The following is a 24,155-nucleotide window of genomic DNA, read 5'->3' as shown; positions in this document are numbered from 1 at the left end:
ACTTTCATCAGCATAAAATCCAGCGGGACAGAAGGTCACACAGGTGTTCACCTCCTGATGGTGGTAGAACCCGCGGCGGCAAGACAGGCACTGGGTGGGGCCCCGGCCGGAGCAGGTCTCGCACCCCTTGTGGCAGCGGCGGCAGCGGCGGGCTGCCATGTCCCCAAAGTAGCCCAAGGGGCACACGCTCACGCACTTCCTGTGGGAGCAGATTGGGAGAGGACTTTCCTACTGGCCCCAGCCCCACGCCTACCCGGCAGCAGGAGGGTCAGGCCAAGGCAGGGCAGCTGGCTGGGAGGGAAGCCTTAGCTGCCTCCCCGTCAGCAGACTCTGAGGAAACACAGGCTCCAGGGCAGAGGTAAACCATTAATGCCCCTGAGAAGTTCCTGATGCAGGGGAAGGTTGAGGGCTTGCATGGGAACCTGGGACTCCTGCCCTTTCAAAGGTTCCCCGAGGGGGGCGGGGGCACTCGCAGGTTGTGCTTGGCTTCCTTGGGCAACACCATGACGGTATCTGACTTTTGGAACGTTCAGCTCCGGCAAAACCCCACTGACAGTGCCCACGGGCAGTGAGCGGTCTCCAGGCTGTGTCCAGCCAGCAGAACAAATGTCTTCGCCCAGCGCAGAGAGGTTGCGGCTGTGTCTGGGCCCCGGGGACACCCTGAGAGTCCCAGCCGCACCCCTGCCAGAGCCCTGGTGGGTGTGTGCTCCCCAGGAGGGCTGCATCCCTACCCGGCGCTCAGGGCTGGGGGCTTCTCATTCACGGCCGACTGTGCTGACTTTTAGAACCGTACTGGCCCTTAAGATGACGTTTGTCTGCAGTTCCCAAGTGGTTGTCATGCTCAATACGACCCATTTTTGTTTAGCAAAATGGAGAGAAAAAAGTTTATAAGCACAGACAAAACAATGCCACGGCCTCTGAGTTCTCATGGTCACGAGTTATTTATGAGATGAGAATAAAAGGTTACCAAAACATAAAATTCCCCAGCAGTGACCCTCAGGGTGATCTCCTTTCCGGGGTGTTTGGTTAATTCCTAAGTATGCTGCCAGGCTGCGGGGGTGGAGAACACAGCTTGGCCACCTTAGCGGGACGCTGGGCGTCTCCAGGACACGCAGGGGAGGCCCAGCCCTTTACCTGCTGGTCTTGACGCTCCCCAGGCTGAAGTGGACACAGTTCAAGCACTGGTCTGCGTTAGGGCCATCACAGCCTTTGTCACCACACTCCGGATGGCACACACCTTAAAGAAACAAGCATTTCCTTTCACCCATAGAGATGCTTTCTCAATCACGTCCAGTCTCCTAGGACCCCATGTCCGGGTCTCACAGGCCCCTGCTGGGCCAGAGCACCCACCCCTGTGGGACCCGCCGCAGCTGGGAGCCAAGCCTGGCTCTGGGCTCCAGTGTCAGAGGGTCTGATGACTCGAGACAGGCAGGACAGCCGGTGGTGGGTGAAGGCGGGCATTGTGAGGTTCTAGAGGAGCAGCCATGGCGGGGCGGGAGGGGCAGGGGACAGCCGCGTGCAGCGTCCTCCCCTGCAGCGGAGTTACAATGCTGGACCAGCCACCAACTCTGATTTCCATCGTGAAGGAAAGCATGAAGATCCGACGGAAATTAAGCGGGAGAGGCTGGAACAGAATGCGCCACGTCCCTCACATGCGGTGAAGGAGGCAGGTGGGTTTCCATGACCCTGGTGGGTCTGGGGTGGGCGGGAGCTGAGCCCTTTTCAGCTCCCCTCTCTCTCACCCTCAGGGGGGGGCATCCTGTCTTCCCTCGATCCCCAAATTCTAACTCTGGAAGCCTATGTGGTGCTGTCAAAGCGACGGAGAAAAACGCAGGAGCTGGGGGACCCCATCGGGCGCCCTGTCCTAGGTCTCCCCTCCACCTGCGCCTCGGGGAAGAGCCCAGTTTGACTGGCTCTTGCCCTCAGGCCGGGCGGCCCCTCCATAGGTGTCTTCCTCATCTGGGGGCCAGGGCCGGTGCTGTGCTGGGACCCCCACCTCCCTTGGCCCCCGACGCTCTTCCTCCTCTGGGAGATGGTTCTGGAAAGCCTCCCCATGTGGGGAGGGAGGGGCCCGGCGGGGCGTTATGCAAGTTTTTGAGTCCGTGGAAGAAAAAACAACCTTCTACAAGGTTTTAGTTGTTGGAGGGGGTGGGGAGTGAGTTCAGAAGCAAAGAAGAGGTGTCTTGCCAGCCACCAGAGTTTCCTGGGGACGTGAGGGAAAGACAAAAGTCCCCATTCTCTGCCACCCACAATGGGTCTTTGCTGAGGGGCACAAAGCTCTCTTCATTCCTCTTTAAAGGGCCTCCAGACCTTCCCAGTGTTAGACTCAGCTGTATTTGGCTTCCCTCCCTGAAGGTTTACCGCTGCTGACATTTCCAAGGTTCTCACTGTGGGTCCCCCCGTGAACCCCTTTCAGAGCCGCGTGCATCCCTGGGGATGCACTAGACGCTCCTTGTGGTCTGGGTGGGGGAGGGCGCTGGGGTCGTGCTGGAGCACAAGGTGCCCCCACCCCTTCCCAGGCCCCAGGCTCACTCGATTTGGGGATCGATTCTCATTTGACTTGGTCCTTGTTCGCCTCATCCCAATCCACTTGTGGTGACAGTGGCTGAGAGCGTCCCCTACTCGTGTCCACCTCACAGCTGACCCCTTCACAGGGCAGCTGTCCAGATGGCTCTGGCGAGGCGCCTGTCACACCCCTGAGCCCCCAAGGAGCCCCGCTCCCCTTCCGTCCTGGGATCCTTACTGTCCATGGGCAGCTGGACTCCCCTCTCCGGCCCTCACTCACCTCCTCCCCTTTACTCCTTGTCCCGGGGAGAGCTGGCCCTCCACCTGCGTGCCCCCATCAGAGTGCTGCTTGGCGCCCCCGCTGCCGGACAGAGGGCGGGGCCCCGCGCCCCCCACCCCCACTGTCTGTATGACCAGCTCCGCCTCTGAAAGGCACGCAGCCTCCCCTGCCAGCTCACCCCTCAGCTGTGCATGAAGCTCCACAGAAAGCATCAACAGGGACTTCCCCGGTGGCGCAGTGGTTAAGAATCCACGCTCCCGATGTGGGGGGGCCTGGGTTCGATTCCTGGTCAGGGAACTAGATCCCACATACGTGCCGCAACTAAGAGTTTGCATGCCACAACTAAGGAGCCCGCCTGCTGGCAACTAAGGAGCCCACCTGCTGCGACGAAGACCAGACACAACCAAATAAATAAATAAATATTTAGAAAGTCTTCGAGAATCATCGCCCCACCTCAAAGTCTCCCCTACCCAGCACCCTCTCTTTGTCCCTGGGCTTCTGCACCTGGGCTTGTTTGTCTGTGACTCGGAGGGCTCCCCCCAGGGCACCAACGAGATGCTCCTCCACACTGCTCCCCCTCCCCCCAAAGCCCTCTCCTCCTCTCCCTCCACGCCACACCCCTCCTGCCCCCTTCCCCTCTCTCGCTCTTTCCTGCTGTGACTGGTGCACCCACCCCACTTGCCCCTGAGATTGCACGGAACTTCCCCAAGTGTCGGAAACACACCTTAGTCCCAGAGACCCCTCTAACCACCTGGGCCAGGCTTGGGAAGGACTGAGCGGCCTGGGCTGCAGAACAGTTAGAGTGAGATTCCAGGACAGTGTGAGGTTAGAGTCATAGCAGATTTTAAGGGGGGGAAAAAATCAGTCCTTTATTAATAATTACTGAATCTTGCCAGAGTTTATAAATCACAGGGGGAAACAGAGCAGATTAGTCCATACATAATTCAATGCTCCATTTTAAAGGCACGGTAGAAGAAGTTTAAAATTGAATCGGCCATAATTTATGCTTGATCTGTATTGGTGGAGTTTCCCATTTTATTACTTTTTTTCTTCAGAAGCTATTAGATAACTCAAAGCATCAATATTCTTAGATCTCACCCATCATTTATCAAGTAGCTGTAACATTTAGCTAAGGAAAATATGCCCAACCAGAAAGGCTCCGTTTCTCACAAATCACTGGGATGGTTCAGAGAGAAAGGAAGAGCTTGCCACCTAGCTCGCTGACCGAAACTGTGCCCAGCCCGGCAGCTGGGAACGTCCTCTGCATGCTGCCCCAGCTCTCAGCGTGGAGCGCTGCAGGCCCAGAGCCCAGGGCCACCCTGCAGGGGCGCAGCAGGAGGAAGAGGATTTGCAACGAGGCATCTTTACTTCCTGTGAGAGGTTTGAGCTGCTTCCTGCAGCATCAGTGTCCTCTGACATCAGGTCTGAGACCCTGTGCTGGGTCTTTCTCCCAGGCCCCTGGGCGGGTCAAGATCTCCACTGCCAGCAACTCCTGGCTGTGCTCACTCAGCCCAACCGTCCTGGGCTCCCGGTAGCACCCTGGTCCTTCCCACATTCTGGTCACAAGGACTGAAAGTGGATGGACTAGGGAGAGGGTCAGGAGGCTGAGACTGAAGACGGGGGCCCCTGATGAAAAGGGGGCGCCCCAGAGGAGTGTCACTAGCCAGGCGGCAAGTCCCCGTTCTGGTTGGGCATAGGGAACCTCTATTCCCGGCCTGGGAAGGTTGGCGAGTACTTACTGGTTTGAAGCATACTTACTGGTCTGTAAAATATTAGGAGAGCCATGGGAGGGAGGAGCTGTGAGTGCAAATTACCATCATTATTACGACTCCCAGGAAAGAGGAAGGCCTACAGCCCTAGCCCCGCCTTCCGCCGGGAACAGCCCGCGTTTTAAGAGCTACACTGGAAAAATGAGCATCTCCTCTGGCCTCAGGTTCATTACCTGTGTAGTCCTCTTCGTCCTCGGGAACCTCGGCCTGGGACGGCGACAGGGCGGCCTTGGGTGGCTCTGGCTCTAGGGCCGAGAGCTCCAGCATCCGGGAGCGAGACTGATGGGCGCTGAAGGTGGTATAGGGGTGCTGGGCCGTGCCGTACAGGATGAGGCTCCACTCTTTCAACTTCCCTGGAAGGCACCGGACCCAGACTCACCCGAGGGTCAAGAGCCTCCTTCGGGAAGCCCTTGATGTGCTCTGGCCCCTTGGTCTGGCCGGGGGCCTCTGTCACCCACGGAAGTGCCTGTCCCTGCTGGGCTCAGGTTCCCGAGCCCTCCCCCCGACAGCAGGGCTCTGAGCCCAGCATCTTCCCCTCCTCGTCATCTGGGGACCAGGAACCCACCTCCTGCCCAGGCCACAGTCTCCGCCCCTGGGTCTTGGCACAGCCTCCCCTCATTAGCCCCCACCCCCATGATGGGCAGCAGCCCCCTCCCCATCTTGGAACATCCAGTAGGTGGATCTGGGGCGGGGCCTGGCACTCAGCCTTGTCCCATTGTCCCCAAATGTGGTAACTGGGTTACGCTGAGGAGTCCTGCTTTTTGGATGCTCCATCCTGCGTCTTGGGCTCCTTCCATCCCAGTTAGTCCAGGGCAGGTGGGCAAGTTTGGCGGGTGGCACAAACCCAAATGTCCACCGAGGCTGGGTGTGGGGAGGACCTCCTCAGAAACGGGAGGATGCCTGGCACCCACGCTGGTCTGGGTGTGGGGGGAGGACAGAGGCTCATGGGAGAGCAGCCGGCTGTGCACAGGGATGGGGCGGGGGCAGCAGGCACCCCCCCCCCCCAACTGCCGCCTCCACCAGGGAGCGAGGCCCGTGCTGCTCAGTATCCTCAGGTGAGAACAGAAGGGGAGACCTGGCCTGCAACGTCCAGGCGGGTTCCCTGATGCAATAAAGCACACAAGGGCCGGGTTGGATGTGACCATGGGCCATGGGCCGGCTTCCCTTCTCACCACGGTGTGCCCAGCGTTTGGGACTGTGTGACCATGTCGGGGAGGTCACTGCTGTCACTGTCACTCAGGCGAGGGGCCGAAGGCCAGCGTGACCTGCCGGAGGACATGTGGCTTGTGCTAATGGGCTCCGGCTGCCCCAGCCCCTCAGGGTTTATTGAGAAGTGGATCAACCCAACACGAATCGATTCTGTCCCACGGCGGGTCACAGAGCAGCACCGTTTCTTTTTAACCATCATCCTGGCCAACTAAGGCCCCAGGTCCTGAAAGCCTGCAGCCTCCGAAGCCCCCAAGTCAGGCCCTGCACTGCTTGGGCCTCTCCTGGTCTGGCCAGGATTGAAGGATGTGGGTCCTTCGACTTAAAAGAACCGTCCTGGGGCTTCCCTGGTGGCGCAGTGGTTGAGAGTCCGCCTGCCGATGCAGGGGACACGGGTTCGTGTCCCGGTCCGGGAAGATCCCACATGCCACGAAGCGGCTGGGCCCGTGAGCCGTGGCCGCTGAGCCTGCGCGTCCGGAGCCTGTGCTCCGCAACGGGAGAGGCCACAACAGTGAGAGGCCCGCGTACCGCAAAATAAAAAAAAGAACCGTCCTGAGCTGTCTCCCAGGACATGGTCTCCAAAGGGCCGGCCTCTTTCCGTGGCCATTTCCCTCACGCAGTGAGCGACGCTTACAGGAGAAGTATTGATACTTCACACGGGTGCAGGTGCAGCAAACACAGGGCCTGTCTATGAACGATCATCCGTTCTCAACTCCCGGGGATCAAATTAAAGCTACATTTCAAAACCACAAAGGCTCTGGACATTTGAACTGCTGAGTGATGAACTGTCATTAAGGGGGAGCATAATAACTACAGGGCAGGGAACAAGGGCTCTGTGAGCTATAATTTGAATCGGGATTTATTTCAATCCTATATGATGTCTCCAAAAACACCCACCAAAGGCCTCATCACTAAAATTAGATTCTTATTTTCGGATAGAGTTTTGGTAGGACAAACAAGAGAAGAGGGGCTGATCCAAGCTCGGGATCGGCACACGCCCTGGGTGAGAGGGGAGAGCAGAATGAATTCCAAGAAACCAGGGAGCAGATCCTACGAGTTCTCATCACAAGGAAAAAACCTAGTTTTTTTCCTCTTTCTTTGTGTGTGTCTATAAGAGATGATGAATATTAACGAAACTTATTGGGGCAATCATTTCCCAGTATGTGTAAGTCATTATGCTGTATGCCTTACACGTATCAGTGCTACATGTCAATTATATCTCAATAAAGCTGAAAAGAAAGGAAAAAATTCCAAGAAACCAGCAGTAGGAGCTGTCTTGCAGGAGGGGCCCGGGACGGGAGGCTGGGGTTCAGGAATGGAAGAGAGACTTCATTTTTATTGTTTTTTCTTCTGGATTGTTTGATTAAAAAAACAAGCAAACCATGGCATATATTATATTACCTTTCACACACATGAATTTTAAAAATTGAGTTTAATTTAAAAATCTAGAAACAAATTGGTTATATGGTCAAGGAAAAAAAAACATGAAAAAGCTGTGGTACTCAAGGCTTTTGATTTACACTTCCAAATAATCAACAAATGTGAATGGCTCAAAATCTACAAGTATAAAAGGGAACACAGTGGAAGTCCCCCTCCAGCTGCTTCCCCATCTCGCTCCACCATCTCTCTCCATGGCAACCGGTTCCCTGTTTCTTGAGCACCCTTCCGGTGGTATTTTATTCTTATCCAAGCAAATACAAGCACATACTCTGCCCTGTCCCCTTTACCAACACACCTGGGAGCACCTTCTGCACTTTTCTTTTTCCATTAAAATGCATCTTGGTCATCTTTCCATCACTGCATCAGAGAGGTATCGCGTCACTTACTTAACAATCCCCTCTTGACAGGCACGTAAACTGTTTCCAAATGTTTGCAATTACAAACAGTGCCATAACTGTGGTCACACGAGGAAGTACCTGTTGAGGTTGGCAGAGCAAGGACCCTGGAGCTGCACAGTCTGGGTTTGAATCCTGGCTCTGCCACCTACTAGCTGTGTGGCCTTGGGCAAAGTACTTAATCTCTCTGTTCTTCAGTTTCCTCATCTGTAAAGTGGGGATAATAATAATAATATCTACCTCATAGAGTAGCTTGGGGGATTAAATGACTTTAATGATGGTAAGAGATTTAGAACAGTGACTGTCATATGGGAGCTGTTGCACAGAGTTTGTTAAATAAAATCTAAGGAGCATATCATTTCACATGTGTAAGTGTATCTGTAGTCCACATTTCTAAAAGTAGAATGGTGCGGGGGAGGGGCAGGGATCAAAAAGGATGTGAATTTGTCATTTTGACAGACATTGCCAAACTGCCCTCCATGGGGTCTGGTCATATCACACCCCTGCCAGGAATATACCAACATACCTGCTTCCTCACAGCTTTGGATGGACAATCTGACAATTCAGAGAAGTTCACTTTGCATTTCTCTTATTGACACAAGAAGCTGAGCTTCTTTTCAGATGATTAAGAGCTTGACACCTTTCTGATTTGATAAAATTGGAAGCAATTTATAAATTCAGAAATTTGCCAGAAATATTTGCCAGGGACAAGTGATGAAACTTCGAAGATGCATTAAAAGTGCACTTTTGGGGCTTCCCTGGTGGCGCTGTGGTTGAGAGTCCGCCTGCCGATGCAGGGGACATGGGTTTGTGCCCCGGTCTGGGAATATCCCACATGCCGCGGAGTGGCTGGGCCCGTGAGCCATGACCGCTGAGCCTGTGCATCCAGAGCCTGTGCTCCGCAACAGGAGAGGCCACAACAGTGAAAGGCCCGCGTACCGCAAAAAAAAAAAAGAGAATTGCACTTCAAATTATGCCATATACTGGAATACTTGTTTTCATGTCTTATGAAGGCAAAAAAAACAGACTCCCTTGGTAGAAGTAAAAAGAGCATGTTCACCTTTAAGTACAAAAAAAAAGGAGGAAAATGTCTCTAGAATCACCACTATCTAAACCTTACCCTCAGGTCAGGTTGTCTGCACAGAACCTTTTAGGACAGGGGAGGTCTCCTTCCCTCCTCCTGCCGTCTCCTTGCTGCTCTTTCCTCTGTACTCTAACTCACCAGCATGGCACCTGGGCCCTCAGAGGCTCTAGTGAATATCTCTTGCAGATGGAGAGAAGGAACAGAAATTGAAACCAAGTATGAGCAACCATCTTCTTGGTCCACTTGTATATCTTTGGTACAAACGTGGCAGAAGTGCACTTTTTTTTTTTTTGCGGTACGCGGGCCTCTCACTGTTGTAGCCTCTCCTGTTGCGGAGCACAGGCTCTGGACGCGCAGGCTCAGCGGCCACGGCTCACGGGCCCAGCCGCTCCGTGGCATGTGGGATCTTCCCGGACCGGGGCATGAACCCATGTCCCCTGCACCGGCAGGTGGACTCTCAACCACTGCGCCACCAGGGAAGCCCTGCAATTCTCTTTTTAAGTTATTTTTTCCTAGTTATAGAAGAGGGATGATTATTAAATACTGAAACAAATAAGAAAATAAAAATCACCTCTAACTTGTCTGGCATATTCTCCTCTTGGCTATTTTCTATGCGTGTTTGTTTTTCACATAGTTGAAATCACGCAGGGCAGCAATTTCTCTTTCTTCTCTAACTCAGCATCATGTTAATCACATCCAGAAATCATTTATGCACCCGTTTATTGTCTTCTCCCCTTCATCAGACCAGAGGTGTCACGTGGGGAGGAATGTGCCTTTCTTACGTGGCATACTGGCCTCAGCGTGTGGCAAGTTTCTGGGATGTGTGCTCAACAAATGTTTGCTAAATTAATATACTGATATCTTAAAATATCAGCAAACTATTTCACTGTATGAATATAAGCATTTTCGTAACCAATCTCTCATAATAGGTTATAACAGAACATGTGTTTCAGTTTCCTTTTCATTTTTGCTTTCATACATGAATTTGCAGGAAATATCACTTGCTGCATCTGAACTACTCTCCCCAGGTAGATTCCCCGGAGAGAATACAATATTGTGAAGGCTCTTGACACATAATGTTAAGGGGCCCAATAACCCCTTCATGGAGTCTGGCATCTCATGAGGCTTGATTCAGAAACTGCCAGGTGAGAGACCACAGCGCACCTGGGAAGAAGCCCACCTGGTATACAGCCCACCTCCAACCCGCTGTCCCACCTGGGGCGAGTCAGAAGGATCAGACACCAGTGACTTGGCATCACAGAGTAAGGCAGAGATGCACAGGAACACGCATCTCTGGGCTCTAGGCTTTAGGGTGGTCCTCTCCTCTCGCTGAGTCAACACTTATCCACGACCCCAAGGGTCCAGCCCACGCGAGGACCAGGTCCCACCACGCTCACCGTGCCCAGAGCCTGCCCTCGCTTTGAGGAGATGAGACACCTGGAGGGAAGAACCAAGGAGGAAGCAGAAGAAGAACGATCCAGGGCTACACCAGACCAGAGACCCAGTCCACACTCCACAGAACTGCCATCCAGAGGTGGGAGGACTCCGGAATGTTGGTCTGCTTTGGACAAAGCGTTTAACAAGAGTGTATTGGTTACTAGTCAAGACGTCAGCATGCCTGTTCAAGCTTACCCTTACAAAACCCAACTAGTACCATTCATTCCTTAGTTTCCTGGAAGAGGTCTGAAAAGATGCCCAAATCCAAATTCCCTGGCTTTCTCTCCATCAGATTCCTGAGCCCCTAGAAGAAAGAACGGCAAATCCACCTGCTTAAACACTCAGGGCCAGCACTGCTTGTGAGAGGCAGAGGATAATCCTAGCTAATGCCCCAGAGGCTGCCGATAAATGGCTTTATCATCATTCACCATCTTCAATGCATTTCCCCCTCAATGAATTGAATTTGTAATGAACAAACAGGATTATTCCTATTCAAAGAAAGAATGAGAATTAAGGGAAGACTGAGGTTGAATTTGCCAATAAGAAAGTACCAGCACTAATGAAGCTTTTCTCTTCCAGCATTTTGAATTAAGCGTTAAAAATCCTTGAGAAGGGAATTTACAATTGGAGACAAACCAGCTAGGAGCAGGGGAAGGTTTTTGTTAGATTAAGGACTCTGGGCTAATACTTTTGAATTCCTGGGTTTTCTTTGGCCATAAGAGAAGCTATTAACTATAAAGAATTTATTAATTCTCCCCCCCCCCCACAACATTCACAACATGCAGGGAGAAATTCTTTAGTCGAAACACAGTAAAGAAAGAGAAGCCTATAATCAAGAAATATGTTTCAGTCTAAATAACACTCCAGGGGAAGCCTTTTCCTTCTGAGGTCCAGGTAACCTGTTTACAAAGTTTAATGCAGAGGTTTGGGTAAAGGGATAAAAAAGGCACTACTCCTTCTGTTTATAAAAATATACAAGGATGCTTTAAAAGGGTGAATTTTATGCTGTGTGAATTATATTTCAATAAAGCCATTATATGAACTATTATACACTCACAGAAATATCAACCTTGACTCAATGAATTTAACATAGTTATAAATGTGCTTTAAGTCCACATTATGGCAAGCAAGAGGTAGGAAGATAGAATTTAGGAAATGGCCTAGAAAAGAAGAAGGAAGAATGCACACAGGTATGTGTCCCCTATGGACATGCACACATACACACATGCGTGCACACCTCCAGAGCCGGAAGTAAAGCCGGGCAGATGGGAGAATCTTCTCTATGACCTTGTAGCCATAAAAACCCTTCAAAATGGTATTTTCAGTGCCAGAAGGAGTATCTCAGAATCCCAAGCGCCAATGTTTCTTTGGGTGAAGTGTGGAAACACACATATCAGGTAAAGGACAATCACTTGTACAGTCTGGCAACACACAAAACCGCACTTTTCTTAATGGCACCTACAGGGTGAGATAGAGAACACTAAAATACCATCTTTCAACATTCTTCAGTTAGTTCAAAGTAATAAATTAACGGTTTGAAAAGACAGAGTCTGCTACACGGGCTATAACGGGACAGCGGTCCTTCCCCCCACCCTCTCCACCTTTCCGCGTCCTGCCTGAGACTCAGCCTCTTGTCAGGCTCCGAGGGGGCCCTTCTAGGGTAAATGCTCACGTGCTCTGTCCAAGCACCTGAATTCTAGCCGTCGTCCAATGCCTCCTTACCCAGGACATCGAGAATCCTTTCTCTTACACTATCCTCCACATGCCCACCCCACTCCCTCTTCATTTTCTGGGAGGTTTCCTCCTCCAACCTATCTCTTGCCTTTCTAATTTTTGCCTCATATTTTAAAATTTCAAGTCATTTTTCTGGACCTCCCAATGTTCCTTTTTAAAATGCAGCATCCTGTTCTTATTTCAGCACTGAAATACTTTATCTTCCCTGAGGATACCTATGAGATAATAGAAATTATATATTGGTCTCGACCTCCGGTTCCTGGCACAGGGCTCCTAAAACCCTTGTCCATTCCCAATAGCATGGGGTTCAGGGAGCTGCTAGGTGGGTGAAGACATCCACCCAGGAGGGTGATGCATCCCAACTCCACAAGGACAGAGGCTCCTGCACTAGGGACCCTCACAGACCCTGTGTATCTCTTCCTCTGGCTGTTCACCTGTACCGTTTTATCACAGCCTTTAATAAACTCGTAAATGTAAGCAAGTGTTTCCTTGAGTTTTGTGAGCAGCTCTAGCAAATTAACTGAACCCAAGGAGGGGGTCTTTAGATCTACAGGGAAGTCGGTCAAAAGCACAGGTGATAAGCCAGGCTTACAACTGGTGTCCGCAGTGTGTGTATGTGTGCGGGGGACAGTCTTGTGGGACTGAGCCCCTTAGCCTGTGGGGCCTGACTCTGTCCCCGGGTAGGTGGCGCCAGAATTGAGGTGCATCGGAAGACACCCAGATGGTGCCGCAGAGAATTGTTTGCTGTGGGGGGAAAACCCCACACATTTGGTGACTAGAAGTACCAGAAGTGAAGAGTTCTGTGTTAACAATAAAGGAGACACACAGGAGAGAAACACAGGAGGGAAGAACTGGCCTTTTCCCTACTTGGTTTTCTACCTTGGGACACCAACTATAGTTTTTTTTGAAGTTTTGCTGTGTTGTTGTGCTTTTCCTGCCTGAATTCCCTCTTAACCTCCAAGTTTATTCTCTTCAGGGTTTGTGTCTGTTCTAATGTTGCATAATCTTCTCGAATGTGTGGAGGTCCTTCTATATTTAGCAGTGAGGCACTTAGAATGATTAGAAGTTCTGCATGCTGAAATGTGAAAACGCACTTTTGGTTTATTGATTTTGTATTTGGCAAACTTGCTAGCCTGAACAAAATGAGAAAGGAAATGTTATCCTTGCACGCTAGATAGCTTAGATGTAAACAATGTTTGTTTTCATAGTAAATGCAAGCACTTCCCACCAGAAACAATGGAGATAAGAAGAAAATGTAATATCTTTAAAGTGCTGAAATGAAAAAAAGAACAATAGGGCTTCTCTGGTGGTGCAGTGGTTAAGAATCTGCCTGCCAATGCAGGGGACACGGGTTTGAGCCCTGGTCCGGGAAGATCCCACATGCCGTGGAGCAACTAAGCCTGTGTGCCACAACTACTGAGCCTGCGCTCTAGAGCCCACGAGCCACAACTACTGAAGCCCGTGCGCCTAGAGCCCGTGCTCTGCAACAAGAGAAGCCACCACAATGAGAAACCTATGCACCACAACGAAGAGTAGCCCCCGCCTGCCACAACTAGAGAAAGCCCGCATGCAGCAACGAAGACCCAATGCAGCCAAAAATAAATAAACAAAAAATACTGCCAACCTAGAATTCAATATCTAGAGAAAATAGCCATTCAAAAATGGGTGGAGGACTTCTCTGGTGGCACAGTGGTTAAGAATCCATCCGCCAACGCAGGGGACACGGGTTTGAGCCCTGGTGTGGGAAGATCCCACATGCCGCGGAGCAACTAAGCCCGTGCACCACAACTACTGAGCCTGTGCTCTAGAGCCCACGTGCCCCAACTACTGAAGCCCATGTGCCCCAACTATTGAAGCCTGTGCACCTAGAGCCTGTGCTCTGCAACAAGAGAAGCTACCGCAATGAGAAGCCTGCACACCACAACAAAGAGTAGCCCCTGCTCACCACAACTTGAGAAAGCCCACACACAGCAGTAAAAACCCAACACAGCCAAAAATAAATAAATAAATTTAAAAAAATGGGTGGAGTCACAGCACCATCACAATGACGTCCTCTAAGCAGAGTCAAAATCAGTATGTCAATAAATAAACCTATTTTTAAAAACAAACTGAAGATGGGTTGAAATAAAGATATTTTGGAATAAATCCAAGCAGAGCAAATTCATGGCCAGCAGACCAGCATGATAAGAAATGGTGAAGGAAGTTCTTCAGATAGAAGGAAAATGGTCACAGATGAGAATCTGGATCTACAGGAAAGAACAGAGTACCAGAAATGGTGACCATGTAGGTAAATATAAAAGAGTAGCTTTTTTTTTTCTCTCTTAATTTCTTTAAAAGACAATGACTGTCTTTAAAGCAAAAATATGCCTGCAAGATGGAGTTTGTAATATGTACAGAAGTTACATATAGCACACAACTACAGCAGAAAGTGGGGAGGACTATTAACTCCAAGTCTACAGCGACAATCACAAAATAGGCTAAAAATCCTAAAGGAAATAAGATGGAATATTCAAAAATATTTAATCCAAAAAAGACAGGAAAAAGAGGAACTTTTAAAAAATACTGTTGGATTTAATTTGTTAATATTGAACTTGGGATTTTCCTATTTATGTTCCCAAGTGACACTGGCTGAAAAGTCTCCATTCTCACAGTGGGCTGTCGGGAGTTGGTATCAAGGATACTCAGTCGTCATCAAACTAACTGGGAACTCTTCTTCTCTCTTTTTCTACTGTCTGGAAGAGTCCGTGGAATACTGACATTACATTTCTTCCATTTAAATGTTTAATAGAATCTGCCAGTGCATCTATCCAGCCCTGAGTTTTCTTTTAAATTATAGAATCAATTTCTTTAATCACACAATTTCAATTTTTGTTTCTTCTTGTGTCAATTTTGCTGTTACACTATTTTTGGTCATTTCACTTAACATTTCGGTCACAAAGTTGTTTATAATATCTTCTTATAGTAACTTTGATGTATATAGGATCTATAATAACATTCTACTTTTTCATTCGTGAAATTATATACAGATGACCCTTGAACAACGCAGGTGTAACCACAGACTGTGTTGGACTGTAGTTCTTATTTACTGAAAAAAAAAAAAAAAAAAAAAAAACCTGCATCTAAGTGGGCCTGTGCAGTTCAAACCTGTGCTGTCCAAGGGTCAACTATATTCTCAGTTTTCTCCTTGACCAGTCTTCCCAGAGGTTTATCAATTTTATTAGTGTCTTCAAAGGACCAACTTAGGGATTTTGTCAATTCTCTCTACATACGTTTGTTTTCTATTTCATTGATTTCTGCTAGTTTAAAAATTCCTTTTTTCTGCTTTCTTTGAGTTTATGTTACTGGTCATTTTCTACCATCAGTCGTTTTTCTTTTTAACCTCTGTATTGGAGTATAATTGCTTTACAATATCGTGTTAGTTTCTGGTGTAAAACAAAGTGTATCAGCTATACATATACATACATCTCCATAACTCCTCCCTCTTGCGTCTCCCTCCCGCCCTCTCTATCCCACTCCTCTAGGTGGACACAAAGCACCTACCATCAATCTTTAGTCTTTCTTCTTTTCTAACACATGCAGTTGGGAACGTACATTCCTCTCTCATCTCTACTTCACCTGCATTACCTGTTTGGATATGCAGTATTTTTATTATCATCCAGTTCCAAAGATTCCCTATTAAATTATTATTATTATCCTTTTTAAAAAATAAATTTATTTATTTTATTTATTTATTTTTGTCTGCACTGGGTGTTTGCTGCTGCACATGGGCTTTCTGTAGTTTCAGCAGGCGGGGTTACTCTTCATTGCGGTGTGTGGGCTTCTCATTGTGGTGGCTTCTCTTGTGGAGCACAGGCTCTAGGCGCATGGGCTTCAGTAGTTGTGGCACACGGGCTCAGTAGTTGTGTATCACAGGTTCTAGAGCGCAGGCTCAGTAGCTGTGGCACGTGGGCTTAGTCGCTCCGTAGCATGTGGGATCTTCCCAGACCAGGGCTCGAACCTGTGTCCCCTGCATTGGCAGGTGGATTCTTAACCACTGCGCCACCAGGGAAGTCCCTCCTTATTAAATTATGATTATTTTCCTTTGACACTTGAGTTGTTTAGAAGTGTTTTTCAACTATCAAATGTATGGGCTTTTTCTAGTTATCTTTTAAATTTTGATTTCTTACTGTAATCTCAGAGGACAGGGCTTATATACTACCAATCCTTGGAAATACTCTGACGTTTGCCAAATGGTCTACTACGTGGCCAATTTTCAAGAATAATCCACCTGCGATTGAAAGGCGAGTGTATTCTTTGGTTGTTGGGTGTAGGTCCATTAGTTAGACCTAAATTGTCAACTGTGAAGTTCAAATCTTCTCTTCCTACTGATTTTTGCTATTTTGTCTACCAAATATATTTGAGGTATGCTAAATCTCCCACCTTGTGTGTGAGTCTGTCTTTCTCTCTTTGGAGCTTTAACAAATTTTTGCATTATATATTTCGAGGCCAAGTTAGAATTGAACCAAATCTTTTATCAACGCGCAGTGACCCTCTTCAGCTTTGGGATTGCTTTTCTCCATAACATTTCTGTTTGTCTGATGTTAACGTAACTACATCAGCTTTCTTTGGTTAGCATTTGCTTGGTCTATCTTTTCCCATCCACCTTATTTTTAACTTTGCAGTTTTCTTATATTTTAGGTATTGTTCTTACATATAGTTCCATCAGTCTGTCCAAGCAGGAAGAAGACAGCATAATTAAACTAGGATAATCCAATAAGGCTTTAATAAAGAGACTATTTACAGAGGTGTCAGCAGAGCAAAACAGAGCCACAAGGGATGATGGAGTTCCCCGGGGCTAGAAACAGAAGGGGTGTTTAGCCCATAAGTGTACAAGAGTCTACCAGCAAGGGGAGGGTGGGGCTGTGACCCCGAGGGATGCTGGAGGGATAAATAACTCTGAAAAAAACATCTCCTTCCTCTTTCCATTCTCCTGCTGGAGTTTCCCCCTGGCTGAACTCCACCACCAGCCACAGGCAGAGAGTCTGTAGATAGACCAGCCTCAGTCAGAGTGGGGCAGACAGGAGTGGACAGGGGTCTGGTAGGTAAATCAAATATGCCCGGCACAACAGCAAACACATGTAAAAAATCTAATCTGACAATCTTTGTCTTCTAAATGAAGCAATCTACCTTTACTGAAACTATCAATACGGCTGGACTTATTTTCACAACTTGTTTTGTATATTTTAGTTGTTTTGCTAGTTGTCCTATTCTTGGTCTTTCTGTTGCCAGATGCAGAAGCCCACAACATCTCTTAACATTTCGATTTTATCTTTGTTCTGGGGTAATTCGTTAGCAATTTATGAAAAATATTTACCTTATACTAAAAAAAAAAAAACCCAAATCAAACAGATTCTGAAAAAAATCAAATCACAAGCAAACAGGGAATAAAAAAAAGAATTATCAAAACTCTGGAGAAGAAATTTAAGATTATCTTAAAAATATATATAAGTCAAATAACAGACCAGAAAAAATATTTATAGGAGCTATGACCCAGAAAGGTTATTACATTTGTATTTTACATGGAGTACCTATTAGCTTAATAACAATACTGACTATCCTCTGGAAAAAAGGAGAAAGGGCAATTAAAAACACACACACACACTTTGTACACAAACATCTGGAAAAGTGTTCACCCTCCTTAGTAATTATCACAACGCAAATTAAGGAAAGATATCATTTATCTCCTCGAGAGCTGGCAAATGAGTGCCTACTTGTGCCTGATGAAGTTGTATGTTGGTTCAACCATTTTGAAAAGCAAATTAGTAAAATGTATCCAGTGTAGGTATATTTGTGGTTTCCACCGCTTATTTGTCCTAGTAATTTTACTTCCGGTGAACAATCCCAAGAAAATAATTTTAAATTTAGGAGAAAGCTTTCTGCGCTAAGTTGTCTGTTTATAATAGCAAAACCCCCAGAAAACAATCTATGCGTCCCAACGATAGAGGGATGCCTAAATAAATGATGGTATTTCTACTTGGTGAAGTATTATAAAAATACATAAAATGCTGCTCACAAAGGATATAAACTGACATGAAAAAGCGCTTGATATGCAAGTAACAGAAAGAAATACAAAGTTATGTACGCAGCACGGTTAGAATGCAATAAAACGTCAAGACGAGGGGCTTCCCTGGTGGCGCAGTGGTTGAGAGTCCGCCTAACGATGCAGGGGACACGGGTTCGTGCCCCGGTCCGGGAAGATCCCACATGCCGCGGAGCAGCTGGGCCCGTGAGCCATGGCCGCTGAGCCTGCGCGTCCAGAGCCTGTGCTCCGCAACGGGAGAGGCCACAGCAGTGAGAGGCCCACGTACAGCAAAAAAAAACCCCAAAAAAACAAAACAAAAAAACCGTCAAGACGAAAAAACACCAAGTGGAAAGATAGACATATTGAACATGATGTGCTTCTGAAAATAACAAAGTCAAATGTTCAAACATTAAATGCACTTACATATTCTTGGCGCAGGGGGTGGGGGGGATCTGGCTGCCAGAATGCTGACCAGTGCAGGTGCACCTTTGTACCTGATGCAACAGTGGAGAACCTGAGGAAGGGGTTTCAAGAGAGTTCTTCCTCTTCCCATACATTTTCTTTTTCACCTTCATCAACATTTTGTATTTTATTTGCAAAAATGAAATATTAAAGAAGAAACTCATCTCTTTGTTACATCCACGACCAGGCGAGACATAGGGTGATGAACAAAGCCACGACTCACGTACGTGCACCTGAACAAGCAGGGTATCATGCTTCCTTTTCTCCTGAACTAGGAGACTTTGGGCAACAGCACCACTATAACAGTCCCCTGAAAGACCAGAAGGGAGGCAATGAGACCAACTGAAACACTGAGTCCTTTCGAAGCAAATGGGGTAAAACGTGGAACTTTTGGACAACCGTGTGTATGGTGCCTGGAAACCTCCCGGAGTCCTCAGTTCTTTCCAGGAAGCGGGAGCGATTCTCCATAATCACACTTTCCAGAAATGAGAGCTTAGTGACAAACTTGGAAGCCAGCACAGAAGGCACATGCTTGAAATCTAAGCTGCCAGTACGAGATAAATTGAGCCATCAAACAGATTGCAAAATCTCCATTCTTCTTTTGGAAGTGAAGTCTAGCTCAAAGCAGATGTCAATTCAACCGTGGTCAGTAACACCAGCAAGAAAATGAGAACAGCTATGCTCTCAGGAGGAGGCAGTGTATGAAAGAGCTACTGAACAGAAATCAAGGGATAAATGGTATATTTATAAATGGAATATTTCCCGCCATATCAATAAACACAGGATGTCACAGTCATCAATGACTGCAGCCCTCCAACGTGAGTCAGTGAGCCCTGAGGAAACGCAGGGCTGAAAAGAATACTTGCCATCTAGCAGCCAGCCATCAGACCGCAGCCACTCCCTGCGGTGAGCCCTAAGGAAACTCAGGATGTGAAAATACAGGATACTGGCTCCAGATAGCTGAGGTGCACATCAAAGGAATGATTTCAGTGAGCCCAGACTCTTGCATCTTCCCATACACAGAAAAGCACTGAATTCCTTAACTTGAGATATCTGGCTTTCTTTATTTAACAGTAATTTTTTGACTTTCCCAATTACCTGCTCTTTGTTGCAAAATTCCTATATATCCTGGCTCCCCCCTCGCCCCGTCAGAGCAGTTTCTCAGAGTTATTGGAAACACTGTCTCCTGGGCTGCAGTCCTCATTTTGCCCCCAATACAACTTAACTCGCAGGTCTCACGTTCCGCATTTTTTAAAGTCAACGCAAGAAACCATGGAACGTTTTATGACGCAAAAAGGGAAGGAACAGTCACACCGGAGACACTAATTTCTACCTCTTTTAACTGATTATTAAACGGGTTACTGAGTGTGCACAGCTGAAAACAGTTGATTCAAATTATATGAGCTCTTGATTTAAACAAGGTTCAGGGCTGCGGGTACCTACATTCACTCCATCATTCAACACCTGCTTATTATAGCCATGTTCCAAGGGCTGAGCGCCGGGGAGAGAGGAGAGACCACGTCCCGCACTTCCTGTAGTGCAGAATCACACCCAACCAGTTCTAATGGGATGCCCGTGATGACCCACCCCTCGCAGTAGTTCAGGGGGATTACTGAAGTGCACACTTAGTCTGCCACTGACCACACGCTTTAGGCAACGTTCTCTAGAGAGCAAGCACTGCGCCAAAGCCCAGGGGCTAAGGCTTGACGGGGAGGTGCAGTCCTGGGGCAACAGGAGTGTGGAGGAGGGGCGGCCGGGAAGGGGGAAACAGGTACCAAGCTGGCTGCGACTTCACACCAAAGCAGCAGGTTGCTAGGCCAGGGGAGGTCTTCCGAATGGGTCTTGTGGGGCATGTGGGAAGGACGTAGTCCTCTCTCTCGGCTCTCCCTGGGCAAACCTCCCGTGCACTCCCAGGTGTGCTACCTGCCCCTCCAGGTGGCTAGATGCTGGTGTGAACTAAAATAGCACCTGCCGTATCAGTGAACAAAGGATGTTGCAGCCATCAAGCCATCACATTACAGCCACCCTGTCGTGAGCCCTGAGGAAACTCAGATGGAGACAAAGGGGCTGCCCACTGTCACCCTCGGCCACTGCAGCCACCCCCAACGGTGCACCGAAAGGGGACTCAGGATGGAGAAAAGCAGGATACTGGCCCCAGATAGCTGAGGAGCATATCAAAGGAATGACTTCAGGGAGCCCAGAATCTTGCATCTTTCTATACACAGAATAGCACTAAATTCCTTAACTTGAGATGTCTGGTTTTCTTTTAAAGATTTTTTTTTTTTGGATGTGGACTATTTTTAAAGTCTTTATTGAATTTTTTACAATATTGCTTCTGTTTTATGTTTTGTTGTTTTGGCTCGAGGCATGTGGGATCTTAGCTCCCTGGCCAGGGATCGAACCTACACCCCCTGCATTGGAAGGCGAAGTCTTAACCACTGGACTGCCAGGGAAGTCCCTGGGTTTCTTTAATTGACAATAGTCTTCTGATGTTTTGACTACTTCGTTGCAAAAACTCCTGTACATCCTGGCTTCCCCCTTGCCTCTTTGGAGCAGTCCCTCAGAACTATCTGCGAGGCTGTGTTCCGGGCTTAAGTCCTCAGCTTTGCCAGCCAAATAAAACATAACTCTCAACCTTTAGGTTGTGCATTTTTTTTTCAGTCGACACCGGGAAGCCTGGATTTCACATGTCACTTGGAAGTGGAGAGAAAAGTTACAGCCTCCTCATGTCCTCTTGGGTTGGATTGGCCCCCTCTGGCCAATGCAGCTCCTACTTGTGTGGGAACAAGGCAGCTATGCCCTAGCTGAGCCTTCACCTCGGTGGAGGCTGAGGGAGCTGACGTGGGGACAGACCTCTCCATTGGTCAAGAGGCGAGGCCCCAAGGCAGCGGGGCCGAGGCAACCTGGGGCGCACATGGCGGGTGCGGTGTGAGATGTAAGGAGTAAAGTGTAATCAACACACAGGATTCAATGCAGAAGGCATGAACTACCACAAGTAAAGTTCGAAAAGAATGACTTCCCTGGGCTTTCTTTGGTCCCTTCCCTTCCATTCAAGGGAGCATCGCAGCTTGCTAAGGCAGGAATGCAGAACGTGACGCAGAAGAGAGAGCATAACACTGAGAGTTATCAGTCAGTGCTTTACATGTTTCAGCTCATAACCCTAAAACCTCAAAATTCCTCACCAAGTACCTGTTCGTATAAAATCTACATTTGGACCTCACCCAGGCCTGTGATGCAGATACTATTATTCGCGTCACACGTGTGCAGGAAGGGAGGCTGAGAGGTTCCAGAACCAGGCCAGAAAGTGGCCTGGCAGGAACTCAAATCACACCTGCCAGGCTCTGCTCTGGGCTCGCCCCACGCAGGGTCCCCAGGCCTGAATGCTGCGCCCGACTCCGCGCTCTGCGGAGCCTGGTCTCCCTCTCACCACCCGCTTCTCACAGACTCTGCCTCCTCTCAGTCGGGTCAGCGTGAATGGGGCGCAGGTTCCAGCTTCGTAACTCACCTGGGCCCCTGCAGCTTTACTCGCACGTTTTGGCAAACACACCACATGCTGCCTGGACCTCTTTGATCTTGCCCCGGCTTCACCTTTCAGGTTTGGGGGAAGGAGAAACCCAAAGATGGGATTCCACGGAAGGGAGCCGGTGGAGTCAGGTGCTCTGGGCCAGCTCCAAAGAAAGCCAAGACGTGTGGGAACATCTTACATGGCTCTGCCCCAGGGCTCACTGCATGCACACAGAGCCACTCAGGGCCAGGGCAGTTTGCTGTGTATTATCTGCTCACAGCAGTTTCAAAACCAAGCAGTGAGCAAATTTTTGCTTTTGTTTGGAAAAAATGTTGCTTAAGAAGAAGAAAGGATAGCAATGGACCTGCTGAGCTCCAAACTTGAAAGAATTGGCTGGATGGCAACCCAGCATGTCCTCAGCACAGCACCCCTGGATTCTGTTGTTTCCAAATTCCTGGGCTCTCCAGAATCACAGCCAGTTTAATCTTCTTCAAAGGTGTGGAGGCAGGTCTCTACCTGTTCCCTCTGGGCTGGAGCTTTCCCGGAGGGAAAATGGACCAGTTCCCAAAGGCTGCGGTTAGAACCTATACATGTGAGAAGCGGGGGAAAAGGGACTGAGCTTCCGTGACAACCCATCCCGTGCCAGGTCACGCTGGAAATGTTCATTCCCATCAGGTGCCCAAACATGCCCACAAGGGAGTTATTATCACTCACAAGGTCTCCTAGGCAGTAGTTGGTGGAGCTGGAACCGGGACCCAGGCCTTTTTACGTCTATATTCAGGCTCTCTATACCAGATCATGCTGTGGCCCTACCTGCAGAAGGCCAGGCACATTCTCCGTTTTGTTTTGTAATCCCCGGAACTTCCGCTTGTTTGCTTGTTATCCTGATATTCACCTTCCTGTCTCTGTTTTAATTTGTACTTTCTTCTATTACTGCAAAGATTAAATAGCTTTTGTTTACTGGTTGTCATTTTTCTTCATGAATTGCTCTTTCAAGCTCTTTGCCTGTTTTTCTAGTGGGATGCTTCACATGTTTCTTAGTGATCTGTGAGACTTCTTAGTGATTCCTTACATATTAAGGCTATAACGGTAAAAAACCTCTGTTTGCAATCATCTAACCATGGGATTTGAGATGAAGAAGGTGTCTGCCTGTGTATGGAATTTTTTACACCAAATACTGTTTTAATTATCCCCCTTGGAAAAATGACTTTTTAGCATATTGAGAATTCAAATGATGACTGTTTACTGATTAGCAAGACTTAGTAAAGAAAAAAAAAAGTAGTTTGATTTAGTAAATAAGAAGTTAAACCAGTGGCGATTAGACCTTACTCCTCCAAGTGGGTCTTGGAAAGAAATAAACCAATGAAATAAGAGCTCCTGATTGTGCTGTCTGGTCCTTGGGGAGGGACCAAGGCTCTGCTCAGGGGGGCTGGCTATTGGGATAAAAAGGAGTTTTGGGGTTGGGCGCAGAGCACTTTGTAAGGTTTGAGCCTGGGTCACAATTGAACGTATCCACCTTAAAGTATACTCATGCCAAAAAAAGGCCTTTACCTAAAGAGGTAAAATTGTCATTATATGCAGATGACATGATATTATATGTAAAAAACCCTAAAGACTACACACAAAACTACTAAAACTGATAAACGAATTCAGCAAGGTAGCAGGATACAAGATTAACATACAGAAATCAGTTGCGTTTCTTTACACTAACAATGAAATAGAGAGGGAACGTTAAAAAAATCCCTTTTAAAATTGCATCAAAAAAATAAAATACTTGGGAATAAACCTGACCAAGGAGGTGAAAGAATTATATGCTGAGAACTATAAAACATTAATAAAAGAAATTTAAGATGATTCAAAGAAATGGAAATATGTCCCATGTTCCTGGACTGGATGAATTAGCAATATTAAAATGGCCATACTATCCAAAGCAATCTACAGACTTAATGCGATCCCTATCAAATTATGCATGACATTTTTCACAGAACTAGAACAAATAATCCTAAAATTTATATGGAACCATAAAAGACCCAGAATTGCCAAAGTAATCCTGAGAAAGAAGAACAAAGCAGGAGGAACAACTCTCCCAGACATCAGACAATACTACAAAGCTACAGTAATAAAAACTGCATGGTATTGGCACAAAAACCGAAATATGGATCAAAAGAACAGAATAGGGAGCCCAGAAATAAACCCACACACCTACAGTCAATTAATCTTTGACAAAGGAGGCAAGATTATACAATGGGGAAAAGAAAGTCTCCTCAGCAAGTGGTG

At 47.9% G+C, this 24,155-nt stretch overlaps 1 protein-coding gene across 3 annotated transcripts in view; it reads right to left on the bottom strand.

The window, feature by feature from the left end:
* PCSK6 (proprotein convertase subtilisin/kexin type 6) overlaps positions 1 to 24,155 on the bottom strand; it is a 198,256-nt gene that overhangs the window by 16,213 nt on the left and 157,888 nt on the right. For 2 of the 3 annotated variants that reach the window (XM_082851525.1, XM_082851526.1), the window contains exons 14-17: positions 4,728 to 4,907; positions 4,544 to 4,582; positions 1,135 to 1,237; positions 3 to 199 (exon numbers count right to left, since the gene is read on the bottom strand). In XM_082851525.1, the coding sequence (XP_082707651.1) occupies positions 3 to 199; positions 1,135 to 1,237; positions 4,544 to 4,582; positions 4,728 to 4,907 (519 nt within the window). The remainder of the gene's footprint in view (positions 1 to 2; positions 200 to 1,134; positions 1,238 to 4,543; positions 4,583 to 4,727; positions 4,908 to 24,155) is intronic. The other variant, XM_082851527.1, reaches the window with a different exon arrangement.

The sequence above is a fragment of the Leucopleurus acutus genome, assembly GCF_964270905.1.
Source record: "Leucopleurus acutus genome assembly, chromosome: 1".
Classification (NCBI taxonomy): Eukaryota; Metazoa; Chordata; class Mammalia; order Artiodactyla; family Delphinidae; genus Leucopleurus; species Leucopleurus acutus.
This window is presented reverse-complemented; position numbering and strand designations above follow the sequence as displayed.